This window comes from Clytia hemisphaerica, unplaced genomic scaffold (genome assembly GCF_902728285.1).
Source record: "Clytia hemisphaerica strain Z4C2 unplaced genomic scaffold, Clytia hemisphaerica genome assembly, whole genome shotgun sequence".
Taxonomy (NCBI): domain Eukaryota; kingdom Metazoa; phylum Cnidaria; class Hydrozoa; order Leptothecata; family Clytiidae; genus Clytia; species Clytia hemisphaerica.
This window is the reverse complement of record NW_027104591.1, coordinates 308,665-334,087: the sequence shown is the minus strand read 5'-3', so window position 1 is coordinate 334,087 and position 25,423 is coordinate 308,665. Positions and strand designations below refer to the sequence as shown.

Below are 25,423 nucleotides of genomic sequence, written 5' to 3'. Positions count from 1 at the left end.
TTTTAAGTTTTTTAAGTTATTTTCAATGGAGAAAAAAATATCAAAAATTGCTAATGCTTGACATACTATCCTTTGCACAAAACAGGTCTGATAGCTTCATACGACTTTTTTAATTTTCTAGTTTCAAAAAGTAGGAATCCACTGTGACGTAAACCAAACACATTGTTCATCGAAGAAGCAATAATTAATCATCATGATTTCAAATTCATATAAATTTCTCTTTTAATTAAGCAATTCCACTTATACACCCTTTAGAAAAATTATTTACATCCAAAAAGAAATTCACCAAGTTATAGAAAGGAAACCATTCCTCATAATTTAATCTCTTTGAGATTCCACCCACCTCTCAAAAGGATAAGCAGCAAAATTTTGTAAAAAATATAAATCAATTCAATTCAATATATAATAAATAAATAGTAAAATAATATGTCCATAAAGATTTGTTTAAATGCGAAAAAACGAAGTCTGACCGATGGCGGAGGGGAAAATCTGTTACAAAAACTCTAGCACATCTGTGAATTTATAGATATAAAATTCAAGATGAATTTTCATTGAATATACATCTCCAGAGATACAGTAACGAAGTCTTACAAATGTGATTTAGGTCCATCGGTAAAGATAACTTGACCAAGTTTTGTTATGATCGTCTTCTTCGCCGTCTCTGTCACCTGAAGAGAAAGATCAACGGAAAGACCTTTTGTTATTTCTCAGTCATTCCTTATCGGCCAAAACTTAGTCGGCCTTAATTATTAGTCGGCCCTAATTTTAGTCACCAAGCCAAAATTTAGTCACTTAGGGCCGACTAAGTTTTGCCGATAAGGTACTTAGTGACGCCAGTAAAACGATTAGTATCATATTAAGAATTTGAACTGGTAGTGAACTTCTCGACATTAATACGGTTGAATGAAGATAATCATCTGATCATTTCGCGTGTATTGCAAAATGATGTAGGGGACTGATTCTGCCGAGACCATTGGGCCGAAACCGAATATCCAGGATAAATCAGATTGGGAAAACATTTTCGAAAATAGATTAGAAACTCATAAGAGATGATATGAAAATCATTGATAGCTTATCTAAACTTCTAAAACGAATCTTTACAAGCGTGTTTATGTACCTCTAGCGAATTCAGTGATGTCATTTCGTTCATCATCGCTCAACTTGAGCATAGTGCACAGGACTGGTATCAGCTGTTCCTTCTCTGTTGATCCAACTCTGATGAACTGAAACAAAGAAAGTCGTGTGAAAATCATAATTCTGAGTCGATTCCTTTCTTGGACAAGCTAAATGATATTTCCATTGTGGCTTGAAAGAATCACGATGAAATGGGTAGTTTGTGTCAAGTTTTGTTCCCTCCTTTCAGAAATCTAATGATCTTACATACTCTACACAGCTATTTTTATTCGTATTACATTGCGTTACTTTAGCATTAGTTGAATCGCAGACCTCTACAAATTTCGTTCGCAGGTAGTGATAAGGAGCACGAATCCGTTAGTGGATGCCAGCAGCCTACATTAGCATTAGAACTCGACACAGAAACGAGTAGGAAACCAGGCATGTCAAAGAAGCTGGCCATTGTCCGCCCATCCCACCTTTATCAATATAATTACTCACTTTTACGATAATATTTTTGAGGTATTCCATGTTCAACAAGTCTTGTTCACGTTTCTCGTTTCGCTCCAAACTAAAGAGAAAAATTTGTGACATAACATACAGAGGGTTGCCACAAATCAAGTTGAAGGATCAACATTCTGTCCTTAGAATATCACCTGAAAAACCGTGTGACAATGTTAAATTGTTTTTGGAAGGAAATAGACTTCGAACGACATTGCGGATATTGTAGTTTATTTAATACTCTCTAAGAAATTAGTCTAAGGTAAGAAGAAGTTCTTTAAACACTGCTCAAAAGATTCTACTGAGATAAGGAATAATTTTGATAACTCGTTAGAATGACAATTTAGAGTGGATGATATTGACAAATCCCTGTAAAAGAAAGTCTACTTACCGTCGAATTTCTTCTTTCAAGACAATGGCTTGCTCGTAATGACGTGATGCGTTTGCCTCGCTTTCCCGCAATAACTGAAAGAAAAGCATGAATTAAGAAAAGTCTAACATACAGTCGGCCCTCGGTAATTCAAAATTGAACGAGGATTCTAATTTGTTCGAATTTCAGTAAGATTTGAATTTAAAAAAATATCCCACGGGGTTTTCCCTGTGACGAGAACAGAGATTTAGTTCGAATTATAGAAAGGTTTGAATAATAGAAGTTCAAGAGACAACTGTATAAAGAACACTAGAAAAAAACGACAGAATTCTTAAAGACCAGCCTTTTAGGCTTCAAAAAGGAATTTGTTGGTGAATAGCCAGATAAACTTTTTTTTTTTCATTTAGATTTGAAAATAATGAAAATTGTCGGCGATCCAAAAAATATCTGCAATTTCATTCGTTAAAAAGAATAGTACAATATATCTTGTATTTTACATGTACAAAATCAGACATTTGCTCGTACAATATAAAGGTTTGGAAAATATTGGACGGAAAAATCTCGGAATTCGTAAAATATTTCTCATATTGTACTCGCAACTGTCCGATAACTATTTCTTACAGCTGTCATATGATCATTCTTCTTCAAGGAGGTTTGGAGCGATGACTTTAAGCGTGTCAACTCATCTTTCATAGCCAGGGGTGCTGAAAAGGATGATATACGTATTAAAGAAACAAATTTCGACCTTCAGCGATTCCGCGAAAATCCACGTGTATTTTTGGACAAAAATTTTTTTTTGGACTTTTAAAGGTTTTCAATAGATTCTCAAAATTTTTGAAGAAGGCTCAATATGCTGGTAAAATAGAAACGTCTACGATTGAAATGATCGCAATGCATAACCAATATATCGAACACGTGCATGCTTAAATTTGTAGAAAGCACACGCCAAGTCGAATGGCCTTGAAATAATTTCCAGTATAGAGGTCACACTCGGTTTAAACTTACTTTGAGGTGAGTCGTGTTGTAAAATATTTTCCAGTATGGAGGTCGCACTTGGTGAAAGAGGTGTTTGAGGGACTGACGAAGATGACTGAAACAAACAAAAAAGGATTGGAAAGTCACCACCTCCGTGACAGAATCGTAAACTATTACATTAAGTCAAGTAAAAGCACATGAACATTGCCGAGTGGAGTCTTTTCTTGACTGAATACAAGTCCACTAGATTATATTTCAGCTCTGTATCATAAAACAAAGAAGTTGAAAGATACTAACATGGTGGCTGATGGAGTCGATGATTTCCAATTCCGTCTGGTCCATCCCCTACAAATAAACAATCAAACAAAGTTGAAATGACATAGACATTCCAGCCTACCTTCCTTCCTTACTTGTAAACCAATCTCTCATCAAAAGCTGACCGCACCGCAAAGGGCTGATACGTGTTTTCTGCTGAACGTACTGAAGAGTAGGAAAGAGAAGTAAAATGATTTCCCCCTAAGTGTTTTAGAGCGATCTCATGCTTGCTTTGTTTTAGGAAAGCTCCATAGAAGGGCTCCATTTTCAATTCACCCTACCTCGCCTTCTTGTCTCTCCATGAGTGATTTATTTCCCGCGAAATCTAACGATAAATGGCTGCCTTTGTTTTCTGCCAATCCATCTTCGCGTTTGATGTCACGTGATGTGTTTTCGGCTGCCGTAGATTTCAAGTGTCCGATTTGTTTTTTCAACGATTCGATCTCCTTGAGATGGTCTTCATTCTCGAGTTTCACATCCTCCATCTGCCCCTGAAGCAAGTAAGTTGGTGAACGGTTAGAACGAGCGGGAGAATTATTCCAGTCCTCTCTACAGTAGCACACTATTCATGATATGCACCATTGCAATATCTTCCACGGACTTAACAACTGACTGGTTGAAAGTGACCTATTGATTATTTTACGTCACTCACAACTAATCAATTGTTGGGTCCGTGATGTACTGTCAGAAAACATTGCAATGGTACATATCATGAAATAGTCTTTCATAAGTGGCAAATAACGTCATTGCCAATCCTCATTGTGCCAATATGTATAACGGTGCCATTGACCTTAGTTTGATAACAGCGAAATACTAAACTGAGGACTGAAGTGAGGTTCTCACTCTCTCCTCATTGGTAAATTCTCTTACCCAGACCCAATCAATCGAACTTGTCGAACCAATCAAACAATCTAACTTATCGATAGAGTTCGATTAGTTCGATTAGTTCGATTGTTCGATTGGTTCGACAAGCTCGATTGATCGGGTCTGGTCTTATGAGGAACTGCATCCCCGTTTATTGATTTTTATAAAGTATTTCTCATCTGCCAAAAATAAAATCCCAAATTTTAGCAAAAAATTTGCCTTGTTCTAATTTCTAAATTTAATTTTCGGCAATCATCACGTCACCAATTCACTGACTTCCGATTAAAAATAAAGCGCACTGGTGGAGAGAATAGTCTCTCGACCTTCAAATTTACAATCTCAAACAACAGGTCGAACATGTACTTACTTTAGTGAATTGTAACAACTTATTATTCTCAGTGATGAGCAATTTGATTTTGTTTTCATGATCAGCATCCTTTGCATCCGCTTCTGATTTCATTTGCTTAAACCTGAAATAACATTATTACATGTGATCATAATACGAACATTTTTATAATATACCCGTTATATGACCATAGTATGAACATAATATAAGCGTTATTTGATCACAGGACGAGTATTATTTTATCATAATATAAGCGTTATTGGATCATAGTACGAGTATGATTTTATCATAATATACGCGTTATATGACCATAATACAAACATTTTCATCATTATATTGACGTTATATACTATTATAATACGAAAACTAATTGGGGATAAATTAATCATAATATGTATGTTATGCGATCATAATAATGAACATTGTTAGATTATGATATTGGCGTTATATGATCATAATGATAGTCGAATTGGTGCTAATCGTAGTGGAGCCCTAAAATAGTCATCAAACAGGCTCCGTGTAAAACATGGATTGAAACTCAATTCGACTGCGACCACTTTGTCAGTTTTCGACGACATATTTGTACTAGTAATAAAATGGTTCGGAGGCTGATTTGAGATTGCTATTTGAAATGTTTTCAATGACACAAGGGGTTATTTATTCCAAAAATATACAGTTGAAAGTTGGAAATGGTGACTTACTTGTGTTTGAACCTGTTTTCTTTCTCGTTGAACTCTTTCATAAATTCTGCTTGAAGAGCGTGTTGTTTCTCGAATTCAATTTCCAATTGTTCATGCTCATCCTTTGTGACGTTCAATTCATCCTTGTTCGTTGATAGCTCGTTGCGAAGTTCACTGATCACAGACTCTAACCGTGCTCTATAAAGGAAAATTCAAAAAAATGAAACTCTTTTTTTTTTATTTGCGAGCTGAACCTATAGTTGAATAGTTGGATACTATCTTGGCTCGGTGAACGGTAAAAGCAGCGAGCAGCAGGTGGAGATGGCTTAGGCTATGTTAGAGAGCGCCCTCCAATGCCTAAGAGACAAAATGCTTAAAATCACCAACAGTTAAACACCCCTTCTCACAGAACCGGTGGGAACCCCTCCCACTGAAAAAAATAGGCCAAAATATCGTCCCCAGTGGAAAATTAAACTCTGATTTTTGTCCCCACTGAAAATAATCAATTAAACAAATCCAAACTGCAAAATATTGTTAAATCTTTCCATCCCCACTGAATTTTCTGACTTGAAAACAGTAAAATTAACTCCATGGCAATAAATAAATGGAAACATCAATCCCCACCGAGTTTCAGTCCGTTATTTTTAACTCCGCTGGCTGAAAAATCCTACTACTGGGTCAGTGACTTGAGAAGGGGGTGTAGTTAGTTTCAGATATTGAAAGATTAAAAGCTTTAACATGCCCTTTCGAATGAAGAAGATCTAAAAAGCTCCTAAGTACTTTTTGTTTTTACTCACATTTCAGCGTCATGTCTTTCCACCAATGTATTACTGCTGTTTTCTTTCTGTTGTTTCAAAACATTATGCGCGCGCACTTTGTAACTCTCGTACTCAGTCTTCAACTCCTCCAATGCATTGTGGGATGACGTCATATCACTATGACTACGATTGAACTTCACTTCCAATGTTTGGTATGATTTTTGTTGGATCTCTAGCTTTTGTTGAAGCTAATGAAATAGAGATGACTTCGTTATTCAAGTTATCGAGTAATATTTAATACCAAGAACTTGGAGTGAGCGTCTTATTTTGTCATTGGAAATAATTAAATGATATAATTTTAAGAATGGGCATTTAACGAATTCTTATTGATCTTAAATATTTCTTGGAAAATCAATACGATCATGAAATAAAAAGCTAGAACTAGATTTTGCTAAAACTAACCTCAGTTTGGATTTTCTCTTTTTCTCGGACAGTTTCGGACACTTGCATTTTCAGATCTTCAATAGCCAATGAGAGCTCTTGAATTTGATCACGTGACACATTATGTTCCTCTTCATTCTTATTGGCTTGGCTTTTCATTTCTTCAATCTCTTTCTTCAGTTTCATGATCAGGTTTTTCATTTTACGATTTTTCTCGTCCACACTCTGCTTTGCTTTCTTCAGAGAAGCTGGAAAGAAAAGTTTCATACAAAACTTATTATCGAGCTTTATTGCCTTCTACGTGAGTTCATGAATTGAGGTTTATTATAAGAGTCCTTTTAGTTCTATAGGACATTTATAAAATAAAAGTTTGCAATACAATCATAGAATCAACAGGGATATAAGAGGTATATACCGTATTACTTCGAAAATAAACGCTCCTCCTAAAATCAAAAAAAAACTGGGCGTTTATTCGAAGTAATGCGGTAAATAGTAAAAATTTTCACAGAGCCTTTGCCTAGTTTAATTATAGCTACATACGTTGACCGGAACATGAGAAGAGAAAACCAAAGGACTCGTAGATAGTTTTGAAAATATCTCTTTTGAGACTAGAAGCATATAATTTTCTTACCCATTTCTTCGTTAGCTTTTTTTAGTTCTTCGCATTCCGCATCTTTCGTTTGTAGTTTTTGATTGAGATTTTCGATGGTTTTCAAGTAGTCGTCGATCTCAAGATTCATAACGTTCATTTGCGTGGTCTCCTAAGATAAGATACAATCACAATCGACTTAATATAAAACCATAATTCTAAGAATCAGAAAAATATAGTATATTTTACCTACAACCAGAACTTCAGGACGGGAAAAATATTTAAAAGATCCCATCCAAAATGAGTTTAAACCCATCATATCTCAGGTCTCATCAAGTTAGAATGAAATCAAAACTTAGGTTTAGGGGGTCATGTGACCGGAAATTCTCGCAAACGAATGGATTGCACAACTATGCTCTTACCATATGAATACGCCATATGACATACCTTATGTGCACTTTGTAGGGCAGTTTCCATGTTAGTCATCTTTTTCTTCATCTCTGAGCACTCCGTGGTTTTCTCATCCACACTCTTTCGAATGTTTTCCAAGTCACGTGATAGAGTCTCGATTGTTGTTTTGGAGTCCGCATTCAAATGTTCCAGTTCCGAAATACGGTTTTCTTTCTGACTGTTACTCAATGTTAACGTATCAATTTTCTCGGAGAAAGATTTCTCCAGTTCGGCGATACGATTTTCTTTTTGATCATTTTCTGATACTAAGGACTTGATCTTTTCGATGTGTTCTGATACGCTGCTTGCGTTCGATGTGCTTGATCTTTGCTCTTGTTGAAGTTTTTCTTTTAAATTTTCGATTTCTTTATGCATCTCCTGGAAAAAGTAGAAGACATAAACGAGTCAAGTTTGTCTTTATGATGGTCCCCTGCTTGTACTCTTGTAGTTATGAGTCTAGCAAATTGTTTTTTTGAAGGCTGAATTGCGATGTGGAAAAAGTGAAGAGATATTCCACGGCACATAACTTTTCCCGGGGAATTTAAAAGGTGTTGTGGGAAATTTTTTTGAATTGACCAAAATTTCCCCTTAAAGGTAATTCTAAATTTACATTTATATGGCACCAGTCAGCTGATATTAAGAAAGTAAAGAGAAGCTGATTGTGAGGAAAGAGAGCCGAGACGCCAACCTACCTCGAATTCCTCCTCATGTTTTGAGCATTGAGTTTTCTGTTGCACCAACTCGTTCTTCAACAACTTCACCTCTTCCACCATCTCCTTCATCTTTTCTTCATTATTCGCCTTCTCTTCCGCATATTTTCCGCGCATGCTCTCTAGCTCCTTCTTCGCTTTCAATGCCACGTTACGTAGCTTAGCTGCTTTGTCCGATTTCTCTTTCAATTCCTCATTCCGTGTTTTCAACGCCTGCTCAAGCTCTTCCAACCGATTAAGCGCAGATTGTAACTCAGTCTCAGACCTCTCATTAGCAACCTTGACTCGTTCCAGTTCCTCGATGACGTCAACTTTATCAGCCTCGTTTGCAAGTGAATCTTTCAGCGAATCGACTAATTGCGTTTTCTCCTCCAAAACAGATTTCAAGTTCGAAAATTCTTGCTCTTTGGTCGCAAACACTTCACTTAGACGCGTATTTTCCTCTTTCACCTCTTGTAAAATCTGTTCTAAAGATTGTTTTTCACCTTGAATGAGCTCGTAAGATTTGGACAGATCGTTCAACTCACTCCTCGATTCTTCCACAGAGATGTTCAATGAACTGCATTCCCCAGTGATCACCGCAAACGACGTCTCCTTCTGATCAAATTCTCGTTGAAGACTTTCCAGTTGCTGTGTCTTTTCTTCTACCAAACCACGTGACTGATCTAAAAGACCACGTGTTTCATCTAGAGAATCTTTCAAAATGGTAACCTCATTGTGAAGCTCATGTATTCTCGTTTGTCCGTCTTTCAAAGATTCATTTTCTTGGCTCATGTCGTTCAATAGTTGCTCTTTTTCTTTCAAAAGTGTGATTTCTGAGTTCTTTTGTTCCAAGTCGTTCTGAAAAGATTTATTCTGTTGCTCTAGCTGGTCAACCAAGTTTTCTTTCTCTCGTAAAATAGCGATTTCAGAGATCAATTTATCAAATTCCTCTTTCATAGTCTGGTTATCACGACCTAGCTGGTTCATCTGCTCACTCTTTTCTTGTAACGTTGCAATTTCAGAGTTCAACTTCTCGATGTCATCTTTCAAGGAGCGGTTCTCTTCATCTAGCCGGTCAGCTAGTCTCTCTTTCCCTTGCAAACCAGCAATTTGCATGTTCAGCTGCTCGATAATGGTTCTCTGTTCGTGAGTTTCGTTGACGTAATTTTCTTCGGTGGACGAGAAACGAGTTAACTCGATACGAACCTCTTTATAGGCTTGATGTAGTTTTTGTTTCTCGTACTCTAACTCGTCAAGTTGAGACTTCAAAGCCTCGTTTTCATGTACAGTTTCTTTATATTTATCCATGAAACTTGAATCGGTCATCACCGAACAATCAATCGAATCTTTCATCAATGAACGTTCGGTTTGATTTGATAATAATTCGATTTCATTCGTCTTGGAAGCTAACTCATCTCTTAAAAATGAAATAGTATCTAGCTCAGCTTCTAAGCTCTCGATATCGGTAAATCTTTGAGAAAGCCGAGTTTCCCAGTTATCTTTGTTGTCTTTTTCACTTGGTGTAGTCTGGTCATCGTTTTTAACTCTTTCAGTCAACTCCGTGATCACAAGTTCTTTATCGTGCAACAAACCCTCCAATTCATTTAACCTCTTCGTAAGATTTTCCTCCAACTTATTCTTCTCATCGACCAAATTATCGAGTTCGTTTTGAATCGATTGTTTATCGATTGAATTCTCTTGTAAATCGTTTAATTCTCGTTTAAGTGAGTTGTTAGTGTTCTGTGTTTGTATGAGTGACGTTTGAAGGTCTTTGTTGATGGATTGGAGTTCATCTCGATCTCGTGTTAATTCTTCGATCTCTGATCTGTAAACAAAATTGAAAGAAATATTATACATATTCAGGCTTGTAATGTGAGAAAACACTTAAAATCTACGAGTTTATCACATAGAAATTTAGACTGTTCACTAGTTAGGCTGTGTTCAACACCTCGTTTCAAAGGGTCCTTATAAACACATACCAGGCCTTATCCTTAATAATAGCGAGTTTGTGTATGTGTGTTTTTCTGCAACGGAGACGGTTAGCTTCTTGATTTGTCTAGATCCTGATTGACTAAGGACGACGGTAACTCAGCATTTTTACCGTCCTCAATTTTGAGGGTAAAAATTGCGGGTTATTCCAAATCGCTTCAGTCACTCTATTGTCTTCAAAATTGCAGATATGTAAGCTCGCTAATAAAAATCACAGGACAGAGGAATAAAAAAGGTATCCACTAAAGACGCTCTAAGAAATCATAACAAATGGCATAAATAAAACGTGTATTTAAGCCGGCTATTTTTGTAGCTCGTCTGTGAGAAGTCGATAAATGCGAGAGAGTTCATTGTAAACTGCTTTTAAAGTTAACGAGCAGTACGAACCTTGTTGCGTTGAGTTGCTGATCAAGCTGAGCGACCTCCTGTAACACTTTCTCGAACTCTTGGTTATTGCTCGAATTCACTTCAAGGTTCTTTCGACCAATGTCATCTATCTCGTGACGTAATTGTTGGATGATTTCTTCTTTGATGAACATCTCCTGCTCTAATTGGTCACGTGATTTGTTGACATCATTTAGTTGCGTTTCAAGATGGCGCACGTTATCTTTGAGTGTCGAGAGGGTCTGTGCAGAAGCAAAATTATAAAAATAAAAAAGAAAATTAACGTAAGTCAACTGTAACGAACTGGTAAACTTTAGCAAAACAGGAGGAAGCTTTATCAGACCAAAATAAACTTCAGCCAACTCGTAATTGTTTCCTAACCAAACGAGACAATATTTCACATTTCAACAAATACTCAGGACAAACTTTAGGTTGTCACACTAACCTTTTCTTGACTTTCACCGCTGGAATGGTCAGTTTCATCAGCTTGTTGAAGTTCGTTCATTTTCTTCTCCAAAGCGCGCACTTGCTTCTCTGAACGCTGAAAGTAGAAGAATGAATGAATATAGAGGCTCCACCCAAAGAGGTGTTACCGAAAGACTGTAATTAAGACTTAAAAGGTCGCCATACCTCTACTTTTAACTAATGGTCAAAATGGAAGCCTTTTTGGTTGCATTTTTAAGTTGCAAAATAATGAATTTGTCCATTCGTAAGAAAAGAACGAACATCGATGCCTTATTTTGAATGAATTTGCAAATTCGTAAGAAAGAACAGTGAAATCTTTTCGTTTGGCCTTTAATTGATTGATTCTTACCTCTCGCTCCTTGCATTCGAAGTCATATTTGTTGAGAAGATCATCTTGAGATTGAAACAGCTCTTCTAGCTCCGTTTCTTGGTTCTGAAAAATAGAAGAGGATTAGAAATGTCACATCCAAAAGAGTAGGTTGTACTCCTTTGTCCTATCTCCATAACTCGAAGGCTCAAATTTTAAATTTGAGTTATGATTCGAATTTTAAGTAATGCCAGTGTTCCACGACTGCTTATTATAAGGTTTAACGAGCCAGAAATGCGAAGTTATTGAAGGACTTGAATATTTTGAAAGGAAATTTCAAAGCCAACATAGACCAAAGAATAATTTTGAATAGACCGATGTTTGTTTGAAGCAGTTTACAAAGCTATGATTGCGACCTTTGAATCATGTAATTCACAATTCACAATCCACACAATTCACAGACCCAGGAAACAAGACTATCACACTGGTCAAGGTAACACTCTCCTTTCACCAATTTCTCTCCATTCGTACAAAAAAAAATAGAGAAACTTTTCATTCAGGTAAAAAACCTTACCAGTTTCTCTTCATTTAATCGTTGCAGTTGACTGACAAGTTCCTCAATCCTCCCCTCAAGTTTCGAGATGGTCGTCTTCGATTCCTGGAAGGGTGAAGAAAGAGAATTTAAATATACAATTTAAAAACTATGAGAGCTATTGTTGTGTTACAAGGCAAGTTGCCCTCCATAATTTTAAAGACTCGAGAGTGGTATGTTCGTAAAGAATGTTTGTAAAGGACAGAAGGGCACAACATATTACAATTCTACATACAGGGGTATTACGTTTGTATCTGAATGCACTCATTCCAGTCATCATAGGGCCATTTCTATTAATTTTTGCTTATAATTCTTCTAAAATGCAATCAAGTCATTCATTCACTCATTCATTCATTTATCCATTCATTCATTCATTCATTCAGTGGTGCGTTCACACACGATCTTTTTCGAATTGGTCAAAAAAATTCGATAGTAAATCAATGTAATACTGGAGTAAATCATTTGTAAATCATTCATCACTCTTTTTACAAAATATCAAATTCTTGAAATACATTTCTAAAAGATAACATTCTCTTTAAGAAGCTTTACAACCGAATTTACTGATATGAGCTAACATTTAACTTCGAAAGATAGAGACAAGTTCTGCATCCAAACCCCCAATCTTTATCTTGATTTTTATGATTTTGATCCCTTATCTTAACTGTATGGCCAAATCCAGCCTGTCCATCTTCCATGCTTCTAATATCATATAATATAACATGTTTTGTTTGGCACAAACATTTGGCACACTATTGCTAAGAGATGAAACATTTTTATCGATATTATTAAAATATGTTCAAGTTGTTAAAATTTCTCAACGTTTCATTTTCTATATAGCTTGAAATACCACCAGATGTTATGGGTTGTTGAAAACAGTCTTCTCCTATCATTAGATTGTTACTGATTCTATCCATGAATCCAAAACAAAATATCTTCTCTCAAATTCTTCAATTTCTTTCACTTAACTGATTTGTTTTTAAGATCACTTCGAGTGTAAGAAGCAAATATTTGATCGCCCACGAGACTTCTTCAGAGAAAAAGGAAAATAAAGCTTTGAAGCAGATTTTGGATTAGGCTATCGAAGAACTTTTTCTCTTATATTTGCTCAAATTATTATAAACTACGAATCGACAAGATGAAGCAATATCTAACAACACTCGAAATCATAACAAGTTCGAGCAGAAATAATTTCAATGTTATGAAAAAATGCCACGAATACAACACCAACACACACACATAACAACATGAACAAAATCTCATCTTTGAAGCAAGCAACTTTCGTTTTGTGAACTTCCTACGTACTTTCTAATTCAATCATCAGAAAAAACTTTTTTGTGTGACATGTGGAAAGTATACGAGGAAGAGATAGCCTCATTAACAAATCATAAACTGTCATTTTACAAATATTTCTTTATATTCGATAATAGCTCATCATTAATTAGGTATTAAGACTTTTCAGTTATAAGCACATTGAGAATCGGATTCTAAAATCGAAATCCATTTGAATTTAGGGATATACTACGAAAATAACACTACTACATTCAATCATCTCAAATTGTCTGTCCTAAAGTCTTGGACCAAAAAGATATATTAACCAAACTATAAAGAACTATTGCTATTGGATGCTATATTCTAAAATATACATCATCATCATCACCATCTCTATCAAAACAATTCTTTTTGAAAAATGTACACAGAATTAATGTATTTCCGCTTATGAGAGTGAGTACAAAACAGGTTGATTCAGAAGATAAAGCTCATTTAAATTTCAGTTATGTTATCATTGGCTTCTCCTTACATGAACTTGAACTGGGTTAAACCTTTTGATATTTACACAAGCAAGTACCGAATAAAAATATGAGTGAAAAATAAAAAAGTCGTGATTTCTGAATCTCAAACATGATCTATTATCAACAGAGGAAATACAACGGTCAACATTATGTAATCATGAAGTGACGTCATCTCTCGCTCACTTTAAAAGAGAAAGAAGTGACGTTATTTACATCATGTGTTAGAATGGCATGACCCTGACTTAACAAATGAAAGTGAAATCCTTTACATTAGAAGAAAGAACACAATCCAGTTTCAATAAAGAGAAAACAGGAGAAGGTTAGCAAAAGTTACCATCATTAGTAGTGAGAAAAGATATTCGTGCTCATGTGCAAAAAGAATCCATTAAATCCACAAAAGAACATTTTTATTCATCCACTTTAATATTATCATTATTGAGTTATGCAACTGACCAGTAAAACCAGGATTCGAATCCCTTCAAAAATCTAGAGAATGTTTTAAAAATACATTTCAATGGTTTTTCAGGCCGATCCAAAGATCTCTAACTTCATCCGTGAGTCTCAGATATAAAGCCTTCTCCAGACGATTTTACTATCCTCTTTCAAACTGAAAACATAAAGTGTCTAAGATGAACTAGTCTATACAAGGTCTCAATTAATAACATAAGATTATCGTCATAACAAGTTGTCAAAAACAACAAAGATTCTTTGAACCCACTCACCCGGTAAACTTTAAAGAAAGAATCAACAGAACCCATCTATACACTTTTTTTATAAGAACAATTTTATAAGAACAATGAGGCTCAAAAATGCCAAAAAATAAGAACAATTTAAGAACAGTGGAGAGGCTGAAGTTAGAGAGTTATAGCAAAAAGAACCACTGGTTTCTAAAATCCTCTAAATAGTAAAGTAAATAGCCAAAACTTGTTTTTTACCTTAGAAAAAATAAGAACAAAATAAGAACAATTCAAGGCTCAAAGTGCCAAAAAAATAAGAACAGCCGAGCCTTAGCAAAAATTTACTGGTTCTTATAATAAAAAAAAGTGTACTTCGGTATTAACATGTCCTAAGATCGATCTATATGAGAGTTTTTTCGTGATGCGTGATGAGACGACATTTAACATAAAATAACAAACCAATCTGACATGATAATCATTTCATTAGACAAGGCCTCTTGGAGAATCTTTTGACTCTTTTCCAATTTGATAAAAATCATTCGAAATTCAAAATACACCTACCCGACGATGTTTTCTGTGCCCAAGTATTAGCAGACATTTCAATGTCATTGTGAACCAAAAAGGTACGGGCTTCAAGGATCACTCCAATGAAATTGCAACCACTTGTTTGGTGCTGCGTTTTAGACCAAAACGAGTCTTGCTTTAGGCCAAATATTATAATAATGTTGATTAAATTTGTAACGTACGTCTCGTAAAAACAGACTGCACTTGCTCTTTTTAGCCAAACCTCCAAATAAACGAACTCTCAAAATAGGCAATATTTTGGTTCAATTTACAATTTCTAGACTAGGTCAATCATGTTGTATTTATAATTTTAAATTTTCTCTTAAAGTTGATTCTCTCACAGTAATATGCAACATGTGCTAAACTTTCTAAAACGATTTTTTTAGACTTACGCAACAGAGAGAAATAACAGAATTCATTCAAGGTGTTTTGAATTCTTAAAGATTAACGGTTTTCATACAACCTGGATTAGACACTAAAACCAAAATATAACAATATCTCACATGGTGAAAGTTCTACAACTTCCATAAGGGCTGCAGTTACCAAAATATTTTAGCTCACTTTATAACATAGAGTACAGATAGTGATATCTTTGAAATTTTTGATCAATTGTTCTTTTCCGAAGCCATAAATAAAAATCACACAAACTTTACGATTAGATTCACAAAAGATCTTGAGCCCTATCCAAAGAGGTGACGGTAAAGGTTTATTTAAGCGAAAACTGAAATGAAATTTTACCTCTGAATTGAGATTACTTTGAGCTTCAATTTCTTCCTTTTGTGTTCGTATGTGTTCAGTTTGCATTGATAAGACCTGCAAACGATAGATTTCGCGGTATAAATTATGGAGAACAATCGAAGAGAAGAATCTCGATAAACTACTCATTTGTCACAATGTAAAATGATACAATTGCTGAAAACTTTTTGAACCAAATGCAGGTTAACTTTTCTGAAAATCCCTGAATTCATAAACTCTTCTTTTAAACTTTTGAAAGTTCCATATTTGGAATTGACTTTACCCTTAAATCATTTTGAAGTTTGCTCGCTTTTTCTTGGGAAGAATTCAACAATTCAGAAGTCTTTTGTTCTTCTGTCTCCAAAGATGTATTCGATTGCTTCTCAACGTCCTCTTTTTCTTGCAACAAAACCTGGAAACAAAATTCAAATGTCTTAATACCAATTTTACACTCACTCACTTAGGATCTCATGATGACCTCAGAAGAAGTTAAGCAATAATTTAGACGGTCAACTTTCTGCTCCGTCTATTCTGAGAAACCTATCAACAGTTAAGCGACACGGCGAGCTTTTAAGGAGACTGGTAACGAAAATACAAGGAAAGGTTTTCTAGACGACGGTATCGAAAACACAAGTTTAGGAGTGCTCTTGTGAAAATGTTGCAATGAAGCGCTAAAATAACGTAAATATAGTATTTGAATGCTAAAAACGGTTTGCACTTCAACCCAGAGACTCGAGAAAATGTCTCTAGAGTTTCAGCAGGAATATGCTTGGCTTGATTTATTTGTAGCCTTCCGCTGAGAACAAATGTTCCTTGTAAATATATTACCAGTCCCCTAAAAAGCCACGATTGATGATAGCGTTGATAGGTATTGTAGGCAAAAATTAGGTAGTTAAAATCTTTGCTTGGAAATATGGCGGTCATTGCATTGACGTCAAGTGGTGGTGCATTGACTTCAGACAGCCAACCTCTATCCACTTTAACCGGCCGTCTTAAACCAGAGCTGACCAAATCCATACAAAAAAGACAGAAACTTAAAATATTTTCTATAGACGTGTCGGCCTCATCCGAGTGTCATCATCAATCAGTATATAGAAAATATCTTGAGTTTAACAAAAAACAAGAATGAATCTCCTGTGTTTGAATTTTCTTTTAAAAACCTTCAATAGGATCAACTTATACTAAAATTATTAAACCTTTCTTTGAAACCCTAGTGGCTGTAAAAATTCATTTCGTCTCTCTATTATTACCTGGTATTTCTCTTCCCACTCTTGTGTGACGTCACGTAAACTTTGTTTCAGTTTATCATTTTCTTCTTTCAGTAAGTCACTGGTCTCTTGAAGTTCCTGAAGAGTGGAAGTCAGATGGAAGAAGATAAAAGATGAAGCCAAACAACGCACTAATACTTTGGGAGAATTCATGGCTTACTGTCGCCACATTGTTTCATAATATAAGCTAGTGAAAAATTCGATATCTGTGAATTTCAGTGAACGTATGTGGGGTACCTTAGAAGAATGGAAAAATTCGATATCTGTGAATTTCAGAGGAAGTGTGTGGGGTACCTTAGAAGAATGGAAAAGTTCGATATCTGTGAATTTCAGAGGAAGTGCGTGGGGTACCTTAGAAGAATGGAAAAGTTCGATATCTGTGAATTTCAGAGGAACGTGTGTGGGGTACCTTAGAAGGTTCAGCTGAGGGTTCCTCTTCCTTGTGTTGTGTTTTTGCTTGCTTGCTCTTGGCTTTCTAAAAGTGAATGTTTTACTTAGTTATGGAAGACTTATGGCAAACTTATCATTAAAGAACTTCATTAATACAAAATGTGCTGAAAAAGAACACCAAACAAGCTCTCCGTGGTCTCATTCAAAGTTAATTCTTCATCCAATATGAACTGCAATTTCTATGCTCAAGAAAACTTTTCTTGAGAATCAAAGCCTCGATGATAACACACTCACGTTACTCTTGGAAGCTTTTTGCCATTTTTTCATCAAATCATCTCTCTCCCCAACAATCGTACTTAATTGCTTCTTCAGCTCCTAATAAATAATAAGTTTTTAAGAGGGATTGAATAAAATTTGACCTTTCCCCTTTATAGCAAACTGATAAATGAAAAAAATTTTCATTGTTTAATGGTATCTTAAAGAGAGAGCAAGCTTTTAGCAAGGTTTACCTCTTCGACTTGCACATAGCGTTCATTTTTTGTTTTCAAGGTCTTCATTGATTTCTGCATTTTGTCTTTTTCAGTCTTCATTTTCTGCAAGTTTTCTTCCAGTTGCTGTTTGAGAAAAATGGTGTAGCTTGCATTTACTTCAATTAGTCGAGATACTCAAATCATTGAATTGAAAGGTTAGTTTACAAAATTTGCATAAAAGTAAAAGGAGAAGTTGCATTACCCTTAGGCTCCATGGAACTCGTTTTTCGTATTGAAACAGTCAAAATTCCAAGTCCTAAACTTTGGGTCCCAGCCTCCTACGGTTGAAATTACCTTTTAAGATTTAAGATTGCCATTTTTGAGTCTTGAGTTTCAAAAAATTAATCATGGAAAATTTTCAAGATTTTCAAAACTACTATACGTTCAAAGGGTTTAAAGTATTAATTATATTCCTTACCTTTGCCTTATTTTCAGAATCTTTAATGGTCTGCAAAAGTTCGTCTTTAGTTTTTACAAGATCAGAAATCTCTGTCACATCAACCTTGTTTTGTTGCTGGTAGTCCTATGAAGAATAACAACAGATAAAAAGGAAAGACAGCTTTTGTCATTTTGAGGGATTTCTAAATGTATTTCTCATTAACAACATAAATCAAAGTCCGTTCGAAAGTTTAAGCTCCATACACTTTTTTATAAGCAGCCAAGGCAAAGGCTCGAGGGATTAAATTTTTTCACTATTCTGTAAGTTAAAAGTATTTTAGATAATCTAAGCATAACAAACCCTTTGCCCAACAAGCATAAATATATGGTTTAATATCAAGTGTGATCAATGCAAATTTTTCAGAAAATGAGCTAGAATGCTAAGCAGCACCAAGGCTGGCCTGAAAATTGGAGTTGCTTATAAAAAAGCAATATAAAAAGATTTCTACTATGTGGAAACCACTCTCAAGGGAACTAGTGAACTAGTCTAATGGCCATGTATATGGTTTCCACATAACAATATAAACACTCACCAGTATTTCATTACGTAATGTTTTCAATTCTTGATCCAAAATCAACATCTTCTCTGATTTGTCCTTATTGTCTTTTTTCAGAGTTGATAGATTGTGCTGAAAATAAAAACGATTATTCAAAATTAGAAATAACAAAAGAAACTTATTCGGAAGCACTGATTAAGATTCTTAGGCACAATTTACAATGATTTTTTTTTTTCATTTTCATGGAAAACATACATTTGTCATCACACAAAACCTAGTTCAGCTAAGTTGTCTATTTTGACCATTAAAAGGTAATACTTATGTTCTGATTATTTCAAAACAAGGTGTCACAATAAATGAAATACAAAATACCTTGAATGTTTCATTTTCAGTTGTCAGTTCATTCAATTTTTCTTTCAGTTTCTTGATTTTGGTATTTGATGAGGAATTATTAGTGCTTGCATTCTCCGTCACAGTTTTATTCTTGGCTTTCAAATCACGGAACTCTTGTTGCAAAGCACTCAATGATTTTTTGTTTTCTTCCTTTTCAACTTTTAATGCCTCTTTGTTATCCTAGAAAAAAACGAACATACAGACATACATTTTGCACTTCATCCTACTCAGTGATTAGGTGAAGCCAAGAAAAAGCTTGTTTTAAACTTGGTCAAAAAGTTCAATGAAAGTGAAAGAATGGTGACCCTATTAATAATAGTTTCGAGAAGATGAAGTTCAACCATAAGAGAGTTCAATGACCGTTTCAATAAGATACCAAAAATCAAAATTTGAATTTGAGAATAAGGTAGCAGATTATGAAGTTCGGTTCAATTTTCTTTCAAACACTTAATAAAATACAACTTCTCAACAGAAGTCATATGGATGATATTTAAACCTAATTTAAATACCTCATTCTATTTTGACAAACGATGTTAAAAAGAAAATTTAAGATGACTGAATGGTTAAAATCTCAAATATGGCAAAAAGAATTTCATCTACCAATTGTTTAAAATGTAGTAACTAGCAGGGTACCGCTTCAGACATTTCAATACTACAAAAACTTACCAGAGCTTCTTGTTTGGCTGTTTTGTACTCGTGCTGCATAGATTGTAAAGTTTCTTCAAGAATAACTTTCTCTTGCATCATCTTGTCAAGGTCATCCTCATACCCCTGTAATATTGAAAATTAATATTTTATGTTGTTTAAGGGAAAATTTATTAATGTTTTTTAATGTTTTTCCAACAATTGTGCTAATTCTGAAGTGGAAGCATAAAAACTTCTAAATGGCTTGATACTAGCAAAAAATGTAGCAAGGGTACATTCAGAGTCTCCCACTTTATTTGAGAGCCCAACATTTACGAATCGTTGTATGGTAACAACATAAATTTACCGTTACAGTTTCCTGCAAATCAGTTTTAAGTTGAAGATTTTCTTTTTGTAATTGATCATTTTCTGTAAGCATTTCTTTCCCGAGCTGTGCAGCTAGCTCCAATTCCTGCTCCTTTTTGGTCAGCTGCAAAAAAACAAATGAATAGAATGAACACAGCTTTCAAAAAACATTATTTTCTAACCAAAACAAATTTAAAACAAATTTAGAATAAATTTTCTACCTTATTCTTCTTTTCGAATTCCGCAGAAACACCATGGGATATCCAGTCCTTCTTCTCGCTCTCCAATCTTTCATATTCTTTCCGCTCATTTCTCAAAGTAAAATTCAGTTCTGAAAATGGATAAAATATAATGCTTCTATAGAGGTGTTTTTAAAGTTTATGTACTTAAAAACTTACTTTCTCAAGTCAGGGGAAACTTTCATAACTTCTAGACCATAATAATTTTTGGTCTTTAAAAGTAGGAAATAGTCAGAAGTCACAACATTCTACAAAGATTCGTCTAATATCAACATGCCTCCTGTAAACAAGAAGTTCAGTTAACATTGCAATTTTATATAACACATGAAATGCGTGCAAACTTTTGTATTTTTAAAACTTTATTACACTTCAAGTCACGTAATCAAAATAATTTGCATGCTTAGGACACATGGTTTTCCCATTATTGTGGTGCTGAGAAATACAACTCCCTATTTTTCATTTTCAATGTCGAGGTCAAAAAGGACCAGTTTCTTCTTATCATTTTTGTTTTCATCTTGATATTCTTGTGGAAAGCATGCTAATTAGTTTTTTAGTGATGAGTATCATAATTAAAGTTTTTTTTTCTCAAGAATTTAACCCTTTCCGGACGCACGGGCCACTGGGTGGCCCATGAATCGTGTTCCTATATGACGCACGGGCCACCGGGTGGCCCATAGCTTTGTAAAAGATTTTAAAAGTTTTTGCGCCAAAATACAATAACATGGTTTTGAATAATGATTTTGAGATAAATTTCCCGTAACCTGCAAAAAACCGCTTTTCGATATCTTGTTTACAACAAGAATTATAAATTTTCAATGTTTGTTGCAAATTTACTCAGGCTAAATCTGTAAGGGAAAAATTGCTCAAAAATTTGGACAAAAAATCACTTTACTCAGATTCTTGGAAAGCTTATGACATGAAATTTTTTTTACCCGGTCAGTAATTCAGTTCTCTAAATCATATTCAAAGTTCAAGGCGTAAAGCAAATGCCTTTTACTCTATTTCTTTATTCAAAGTAAAAAATTTTGCCTTTCCGAAAAAAAATCTGCCGATTTTTCGGTCACGTGACCAGGTGTCAGCCATATTTAAAATTTTTTTTTTTGGTATTTCAAAACCCCTATTACATGTGAAAAAAATGAGGTATTACTTATCGTGATATCTTTTATCAATCACTTTCTATTGTAATTTTAGTGAAGCCAGTCAAAAATCAAATTTTTGTTTGCGTCATATAGCCGTGAAATCATGCGTCCGGAAAGGGTTAATGACACTTTACATTTCTTATATATCAACAATCTTTGACCAATTAATTATTATGTATTTGTTTATGTTTGATTTTTTGTTTCGAAGACCAGCCTACAGCTATGACGAAAATACAGAAGGCATTGATATCAGACGAATCTACAGCACTAGCATTATTTACAAATTGCAAACCAGAATAGTCTACTGCTTAGAGCTGATGAGTGTTAATTTCACTTGAACGATGTTACAAAAAAATGTCAGTTACCTTCAATCCTCTTTTTCAAATCTTTAGAATTACTTGCTTGCTTTTTCAACAATTTCAGTAAATCTTCTTTGGGTAAACTTTCAAGTTTACTTGGGGTCTTTGGCATTGTACCACCCGGTTCAGCCTGAAAAAGTGAGACAAAAGTGTAATCAATTAAAAGTCCACTGACAAAACAACCTTAAGTTGCTGACAAAACAACCTTTAAAGTTGCTGACTTCCAAATTAGGCACTGAATCGATCAAACCATAAAATAATTCATTATCAAATTATTTAAATTGAAACATTTCTCATGCAATTAGTGCTGCAAATAAGGAATTGTGACTTGGCCATTGATTTTTCAAGCATAGAAAAAAGGAGCTAGGGGTCTGGGGGTGCCCCTAATGATTATAAAAAGATAAAACAAAAAACAAAAACAAAAATAAAACAGAGCAGAGACAAAAAGTGTTTTATTACATTTTTTCAACAAGCAATCTGAAGTTTTCACTGGAAAGTAAAATTTAACCTTCAAAATGAAAACCAAAAAGTGTCCTGTGATTACTGATTACAGGCTGTTATTTCCAGCACTAACCAAGAGAACAGTTTCCAGGGAGTTTTCAGCAGTCCAACACTTTCTAGTCCGACTTGAAAGATTGTGGTCTTACCTAAATCAAGTACAAGATCCCACGACAATTAATTAAAAAAACTTGAAATGAAACAAAATGGCTGATTGCTAAATGTGCAGCAGCCAGAATCAACCAACCAAATTTTGTCATTCAATTTCAGCGCTTTGATTTGTTAGGCCTTGATTACGTAAAGTAAAAATAACTCTGCACATGTAAATGGGTCAGTGTTCAAGGTCCAGCAAAATATTGGAGAAATAGTCTACCCGGCAGTGCACAGATCTAGTGAAGGTTGGCTTGGTTCAAATTATTTCATCTATGGCTTAAAATTTAGGTAATTTCTCAAAGTTTTTGAAAATTATTTCATTAGAAAGGGCCAAGTTATTTTTTCATGAATCCCTTTAGAAGTTTTGCAGAGTGTGGCACGTTTGCTCGAGATCTCGAGTGCACAGCTCGGAAAAAGTCGAGTGCAGGTGCAAAATTTGAGATTTTCAGGTGCAAGTTCAGACAGCTTTTTAATCTCAAGTGCAGAGTTCAGCTATTTTTTCCTCAAGTACAGTTAATTTTAGCATTTTTTTGCCTTTTTGGGCGAATTTCCGAGGTATAGGTGCACCTTGTCCGGACCAAAATTTATCAGGTGCGTTGTTCCAGTGCTTAACTTGGTATTTCAGAATCTTTTCTCGAGTGCAGCCTTGCCATACTCTGCAAACTGTGAAAGGGCAGGCTGGTTTATTTTCTCATGAATCCCTTTTTCTTTAGAAGTCTTATTTGTGGCGCATATTTTTGCTTGGGAATCAAGTGAACGATATACCGTGAACTGCTCTAACTTGAAACGATTGGTCAAAACATGGGACTGTTGATATCTGGCCTGTATTTTCACGTGACCGGGTAGCTCAGTCGGTAGAGCATTCACCTTACAATCTAAGGGTTGTGGGTTCGATCCCCGGTCACCGCCAACTCAGCGGATGAGTAGCTTAGATTGGGTAATCTGATCTAGGCGGTAAGTTACTGGGAGCTGAGATTAGGTGTGGCGCTCCACCTCAGCATTCGATCTCCCAGGTCTAGCGCAAATAGAAAAGGGGATAGACTCCCTCACTCCCGGCTCCGCCGACAGCCACCAGATGAATATACTTACTTATACTTATATTTTCACTTACTGTTAAATCTCTTTGACAACAAATTTGTTTTGATAACTCCACCAAGTTTATCAATCATATATACTTTCTATCATAACATGTCACGATAACTTTCACTGATAGCGCACCCTTTTTAACTTTTTTGTTTTCATTCAAAATGACCGAACGTCGATTGGAGAATTAGAGAACGCCCGCTGATTAACAAATAACGAGTGTGTAAGTTGACGCGTGAGTGACATCAAGCGCTCCATTGTTTTGCAACTAATATGGTTTTCTTTGTTCCAGACATTCATCGCGTGTGTTCCACCAGTTAGTCACACTAGGAAATTAAGCTTTCAGAAAAAACAACATCAGTCATCTACAGGATATATTTCAACAACAAGGATGAGAGTTACCTGAATCAAGTTCAAGATCCCATAACGATCAATTAAAACTTGCAAACTTAAAATGAGACAAAATTACCGATTGCGAACGTGCAGCAGCCAGAAATCAACCAACCAAATTTTGTCATTCAATTCCCGAGACAGCGCTTTGATTTTTAAGGCCTTGTTTATACGCTAAAGTAAAAATAATTCCGCACATGTAAATGGGTCATTGTTTGAGGTCCGGCAAAATTTCCGGGAAAAAGCCTATCCGGCGGTGCGCGGATCTAGGTGGGTTCCGCCTCCCCCGTAGATCTTTTTCTTGGGAAGTTACTCTTCAAATTAGTTTTCAAGGTTGGCTTGGCTTAAATTTTTTCATCTATGGCTCAAATTTTAGGCAATTTCTCAAAGTTTTTGAAAATGTTATTTTCATTAAAAAGCGCCGGGTTATTTTTTCATGAATCCCTTTAGAAGTTTTGCAGCGCATCTTTTTGCTTGAGAGTCAAGTAAACGATATAGCGCTTTCGCAGCATTAATCTTTGATACGCATTTTGGCGGGAAGCTAGTGTGACTAACTGTCCACTACGGATTTTTTTCATATTTTGACTTAAAAGCCTCCTCTGTGCAAAAGAAAAATTGTGTATTTTTTAATATGTCGTTCATTAACTCAAATCAAATGACTTTGGAGGTTCGGTGAAATCGTGGCCGAATTGCCATCCCATGTTTTGTCAGATAGTTATCCCAAGTTAGAACAGTTGACGGTAGCGCTTTTGCAGTATTAAGTTTTTATATATACACATTTATTTTGGAGGGACGCTAGTGTGACTAACTGTTTGCTCCACTGCAGCCGTCAGTATAGACTTATAAACTCTTATATATCCAAGATTACAAGATTTGGAGTGTGCTTTCGTTTTCAGTGGTTTCATTTTGTTTTCCCATAGTAACATGGGTTTGTGCAAAAAACTAAACATAGAAAATTTTCCAAATCCTGCACTTCAATTAAAGCAATAAATAATGTTAATGAAACTTTTCCATGTTTCACTTTTTTGCACCAATTCTTCAAAATGAAAATATTTGAGATTTTAAGTTATTTTTTCATTCAATTTGATGATTTTTACCTGTTTTATTACAGTATCTTCCAAAATTTTCCAAAAGTTCAAGGAAAAAAAAGTAAAAAGAATAACTTACCATTTTAAAAATCTTATTTTCAAGCTTCAGACTTTCAGACTTTCCAATTTTCGACTTTCAGGATGATTGTTTTGATTTTGATTACCTAATCGGACGCCATTTTGGATTCGCAATATTTCTGGTCTTCACTTTCTGTACAACTTTCCACGTTGCCCGAATGTTATTGCAATCAACGAAAAAGCTATTTTACAGACCCGAATCAAGCGTTTTTCTTGGAATTATAATTTGGCGGGAAATTATTTTGAAATAGAAAGCGCTCATTTTCAAAATGGTAGCTTCGCTCAAGGGAAAA

At 35.1% G+C, this 25,423-nt stretch overlaps 1 protein-coding gene across 1 annotated transcript; it reads right to left on the bottom strand.

The window, feature by feature from the left end:
• Window positions 1-197: 197 nt before the first annotated feature.
• On the bottom strand, window positions 198-25,300 carry LOC136823698 (GRIP and coiled-coil domain-containing protein 2-like). The gene is made up of 33 exons (XM_067079865.1): window positions 25,132-25,300; window positions 21,847-21,970; window positions 20,325-20,434; window positions 20,105-20,227; window positions 19,780-19,884; window positions 19,093-19,293; window positions 18,757-18,852; window positions 18,204-18,308; window positions 17,765-17,869; window positions 17,550-17,630; window positions 17,275-17,340; window positions 16,848-16,943; window positions 15,881-16,009; window positions 15,601-15,675; window positions 11,814-11,897; window positions 11,282-11,365; window positions 10,913-11,008; window positions 10,471-10,709; window positions 8,095-9,919; window positions 7,400-7,780; window positions 6,995-7,124; window positions 6,385-6,611; window positions 5,962-6,170; window positions 5,186-5,362; window positions 4,506-4,608; window positions 3,556-3,765; window positions 3,257-3,304; window positions 2,990-3,074; window positions 2,606-2,688; window positions 2,006-2,079; window positions 1,615-1,684; window positions 1,118-1,223; window positions 198-668 (listed from the first exon to the last, which is right to left on the bottom strand). Exons 1-33 carry the CDS (start codon window positions 25,132-25,134, stop codon window positions 601-603), a joined length of 5,718 nt encoding a protein of 1,905 aa, XP_066935966.1. The 5' UTR covers window positions 25,135-25,300; the 3' UTR covers window positions 198-600.
• Window positions 25,301-25,423: the final 123 nt, after the last annotated feature.

Coding starts and splice junctions, on each gene's coding strand:
- LOC136823698 (XM_067079865.1), bottom strand. Junction 15,676..15,880: donor AACTTCAAAATGATTTAAGG/GTAAAGTCAATT, acceptor TATCGTTTGCAG/GTCTTATCAATGCAAACTGA. Junction 7,781..8,094: donor AACATGAGGAGGAATTCGAG/GTAGGTTGGCGT, acceptor TACTTTTTCCAG/GAGATGCATAAAGAAATCGA.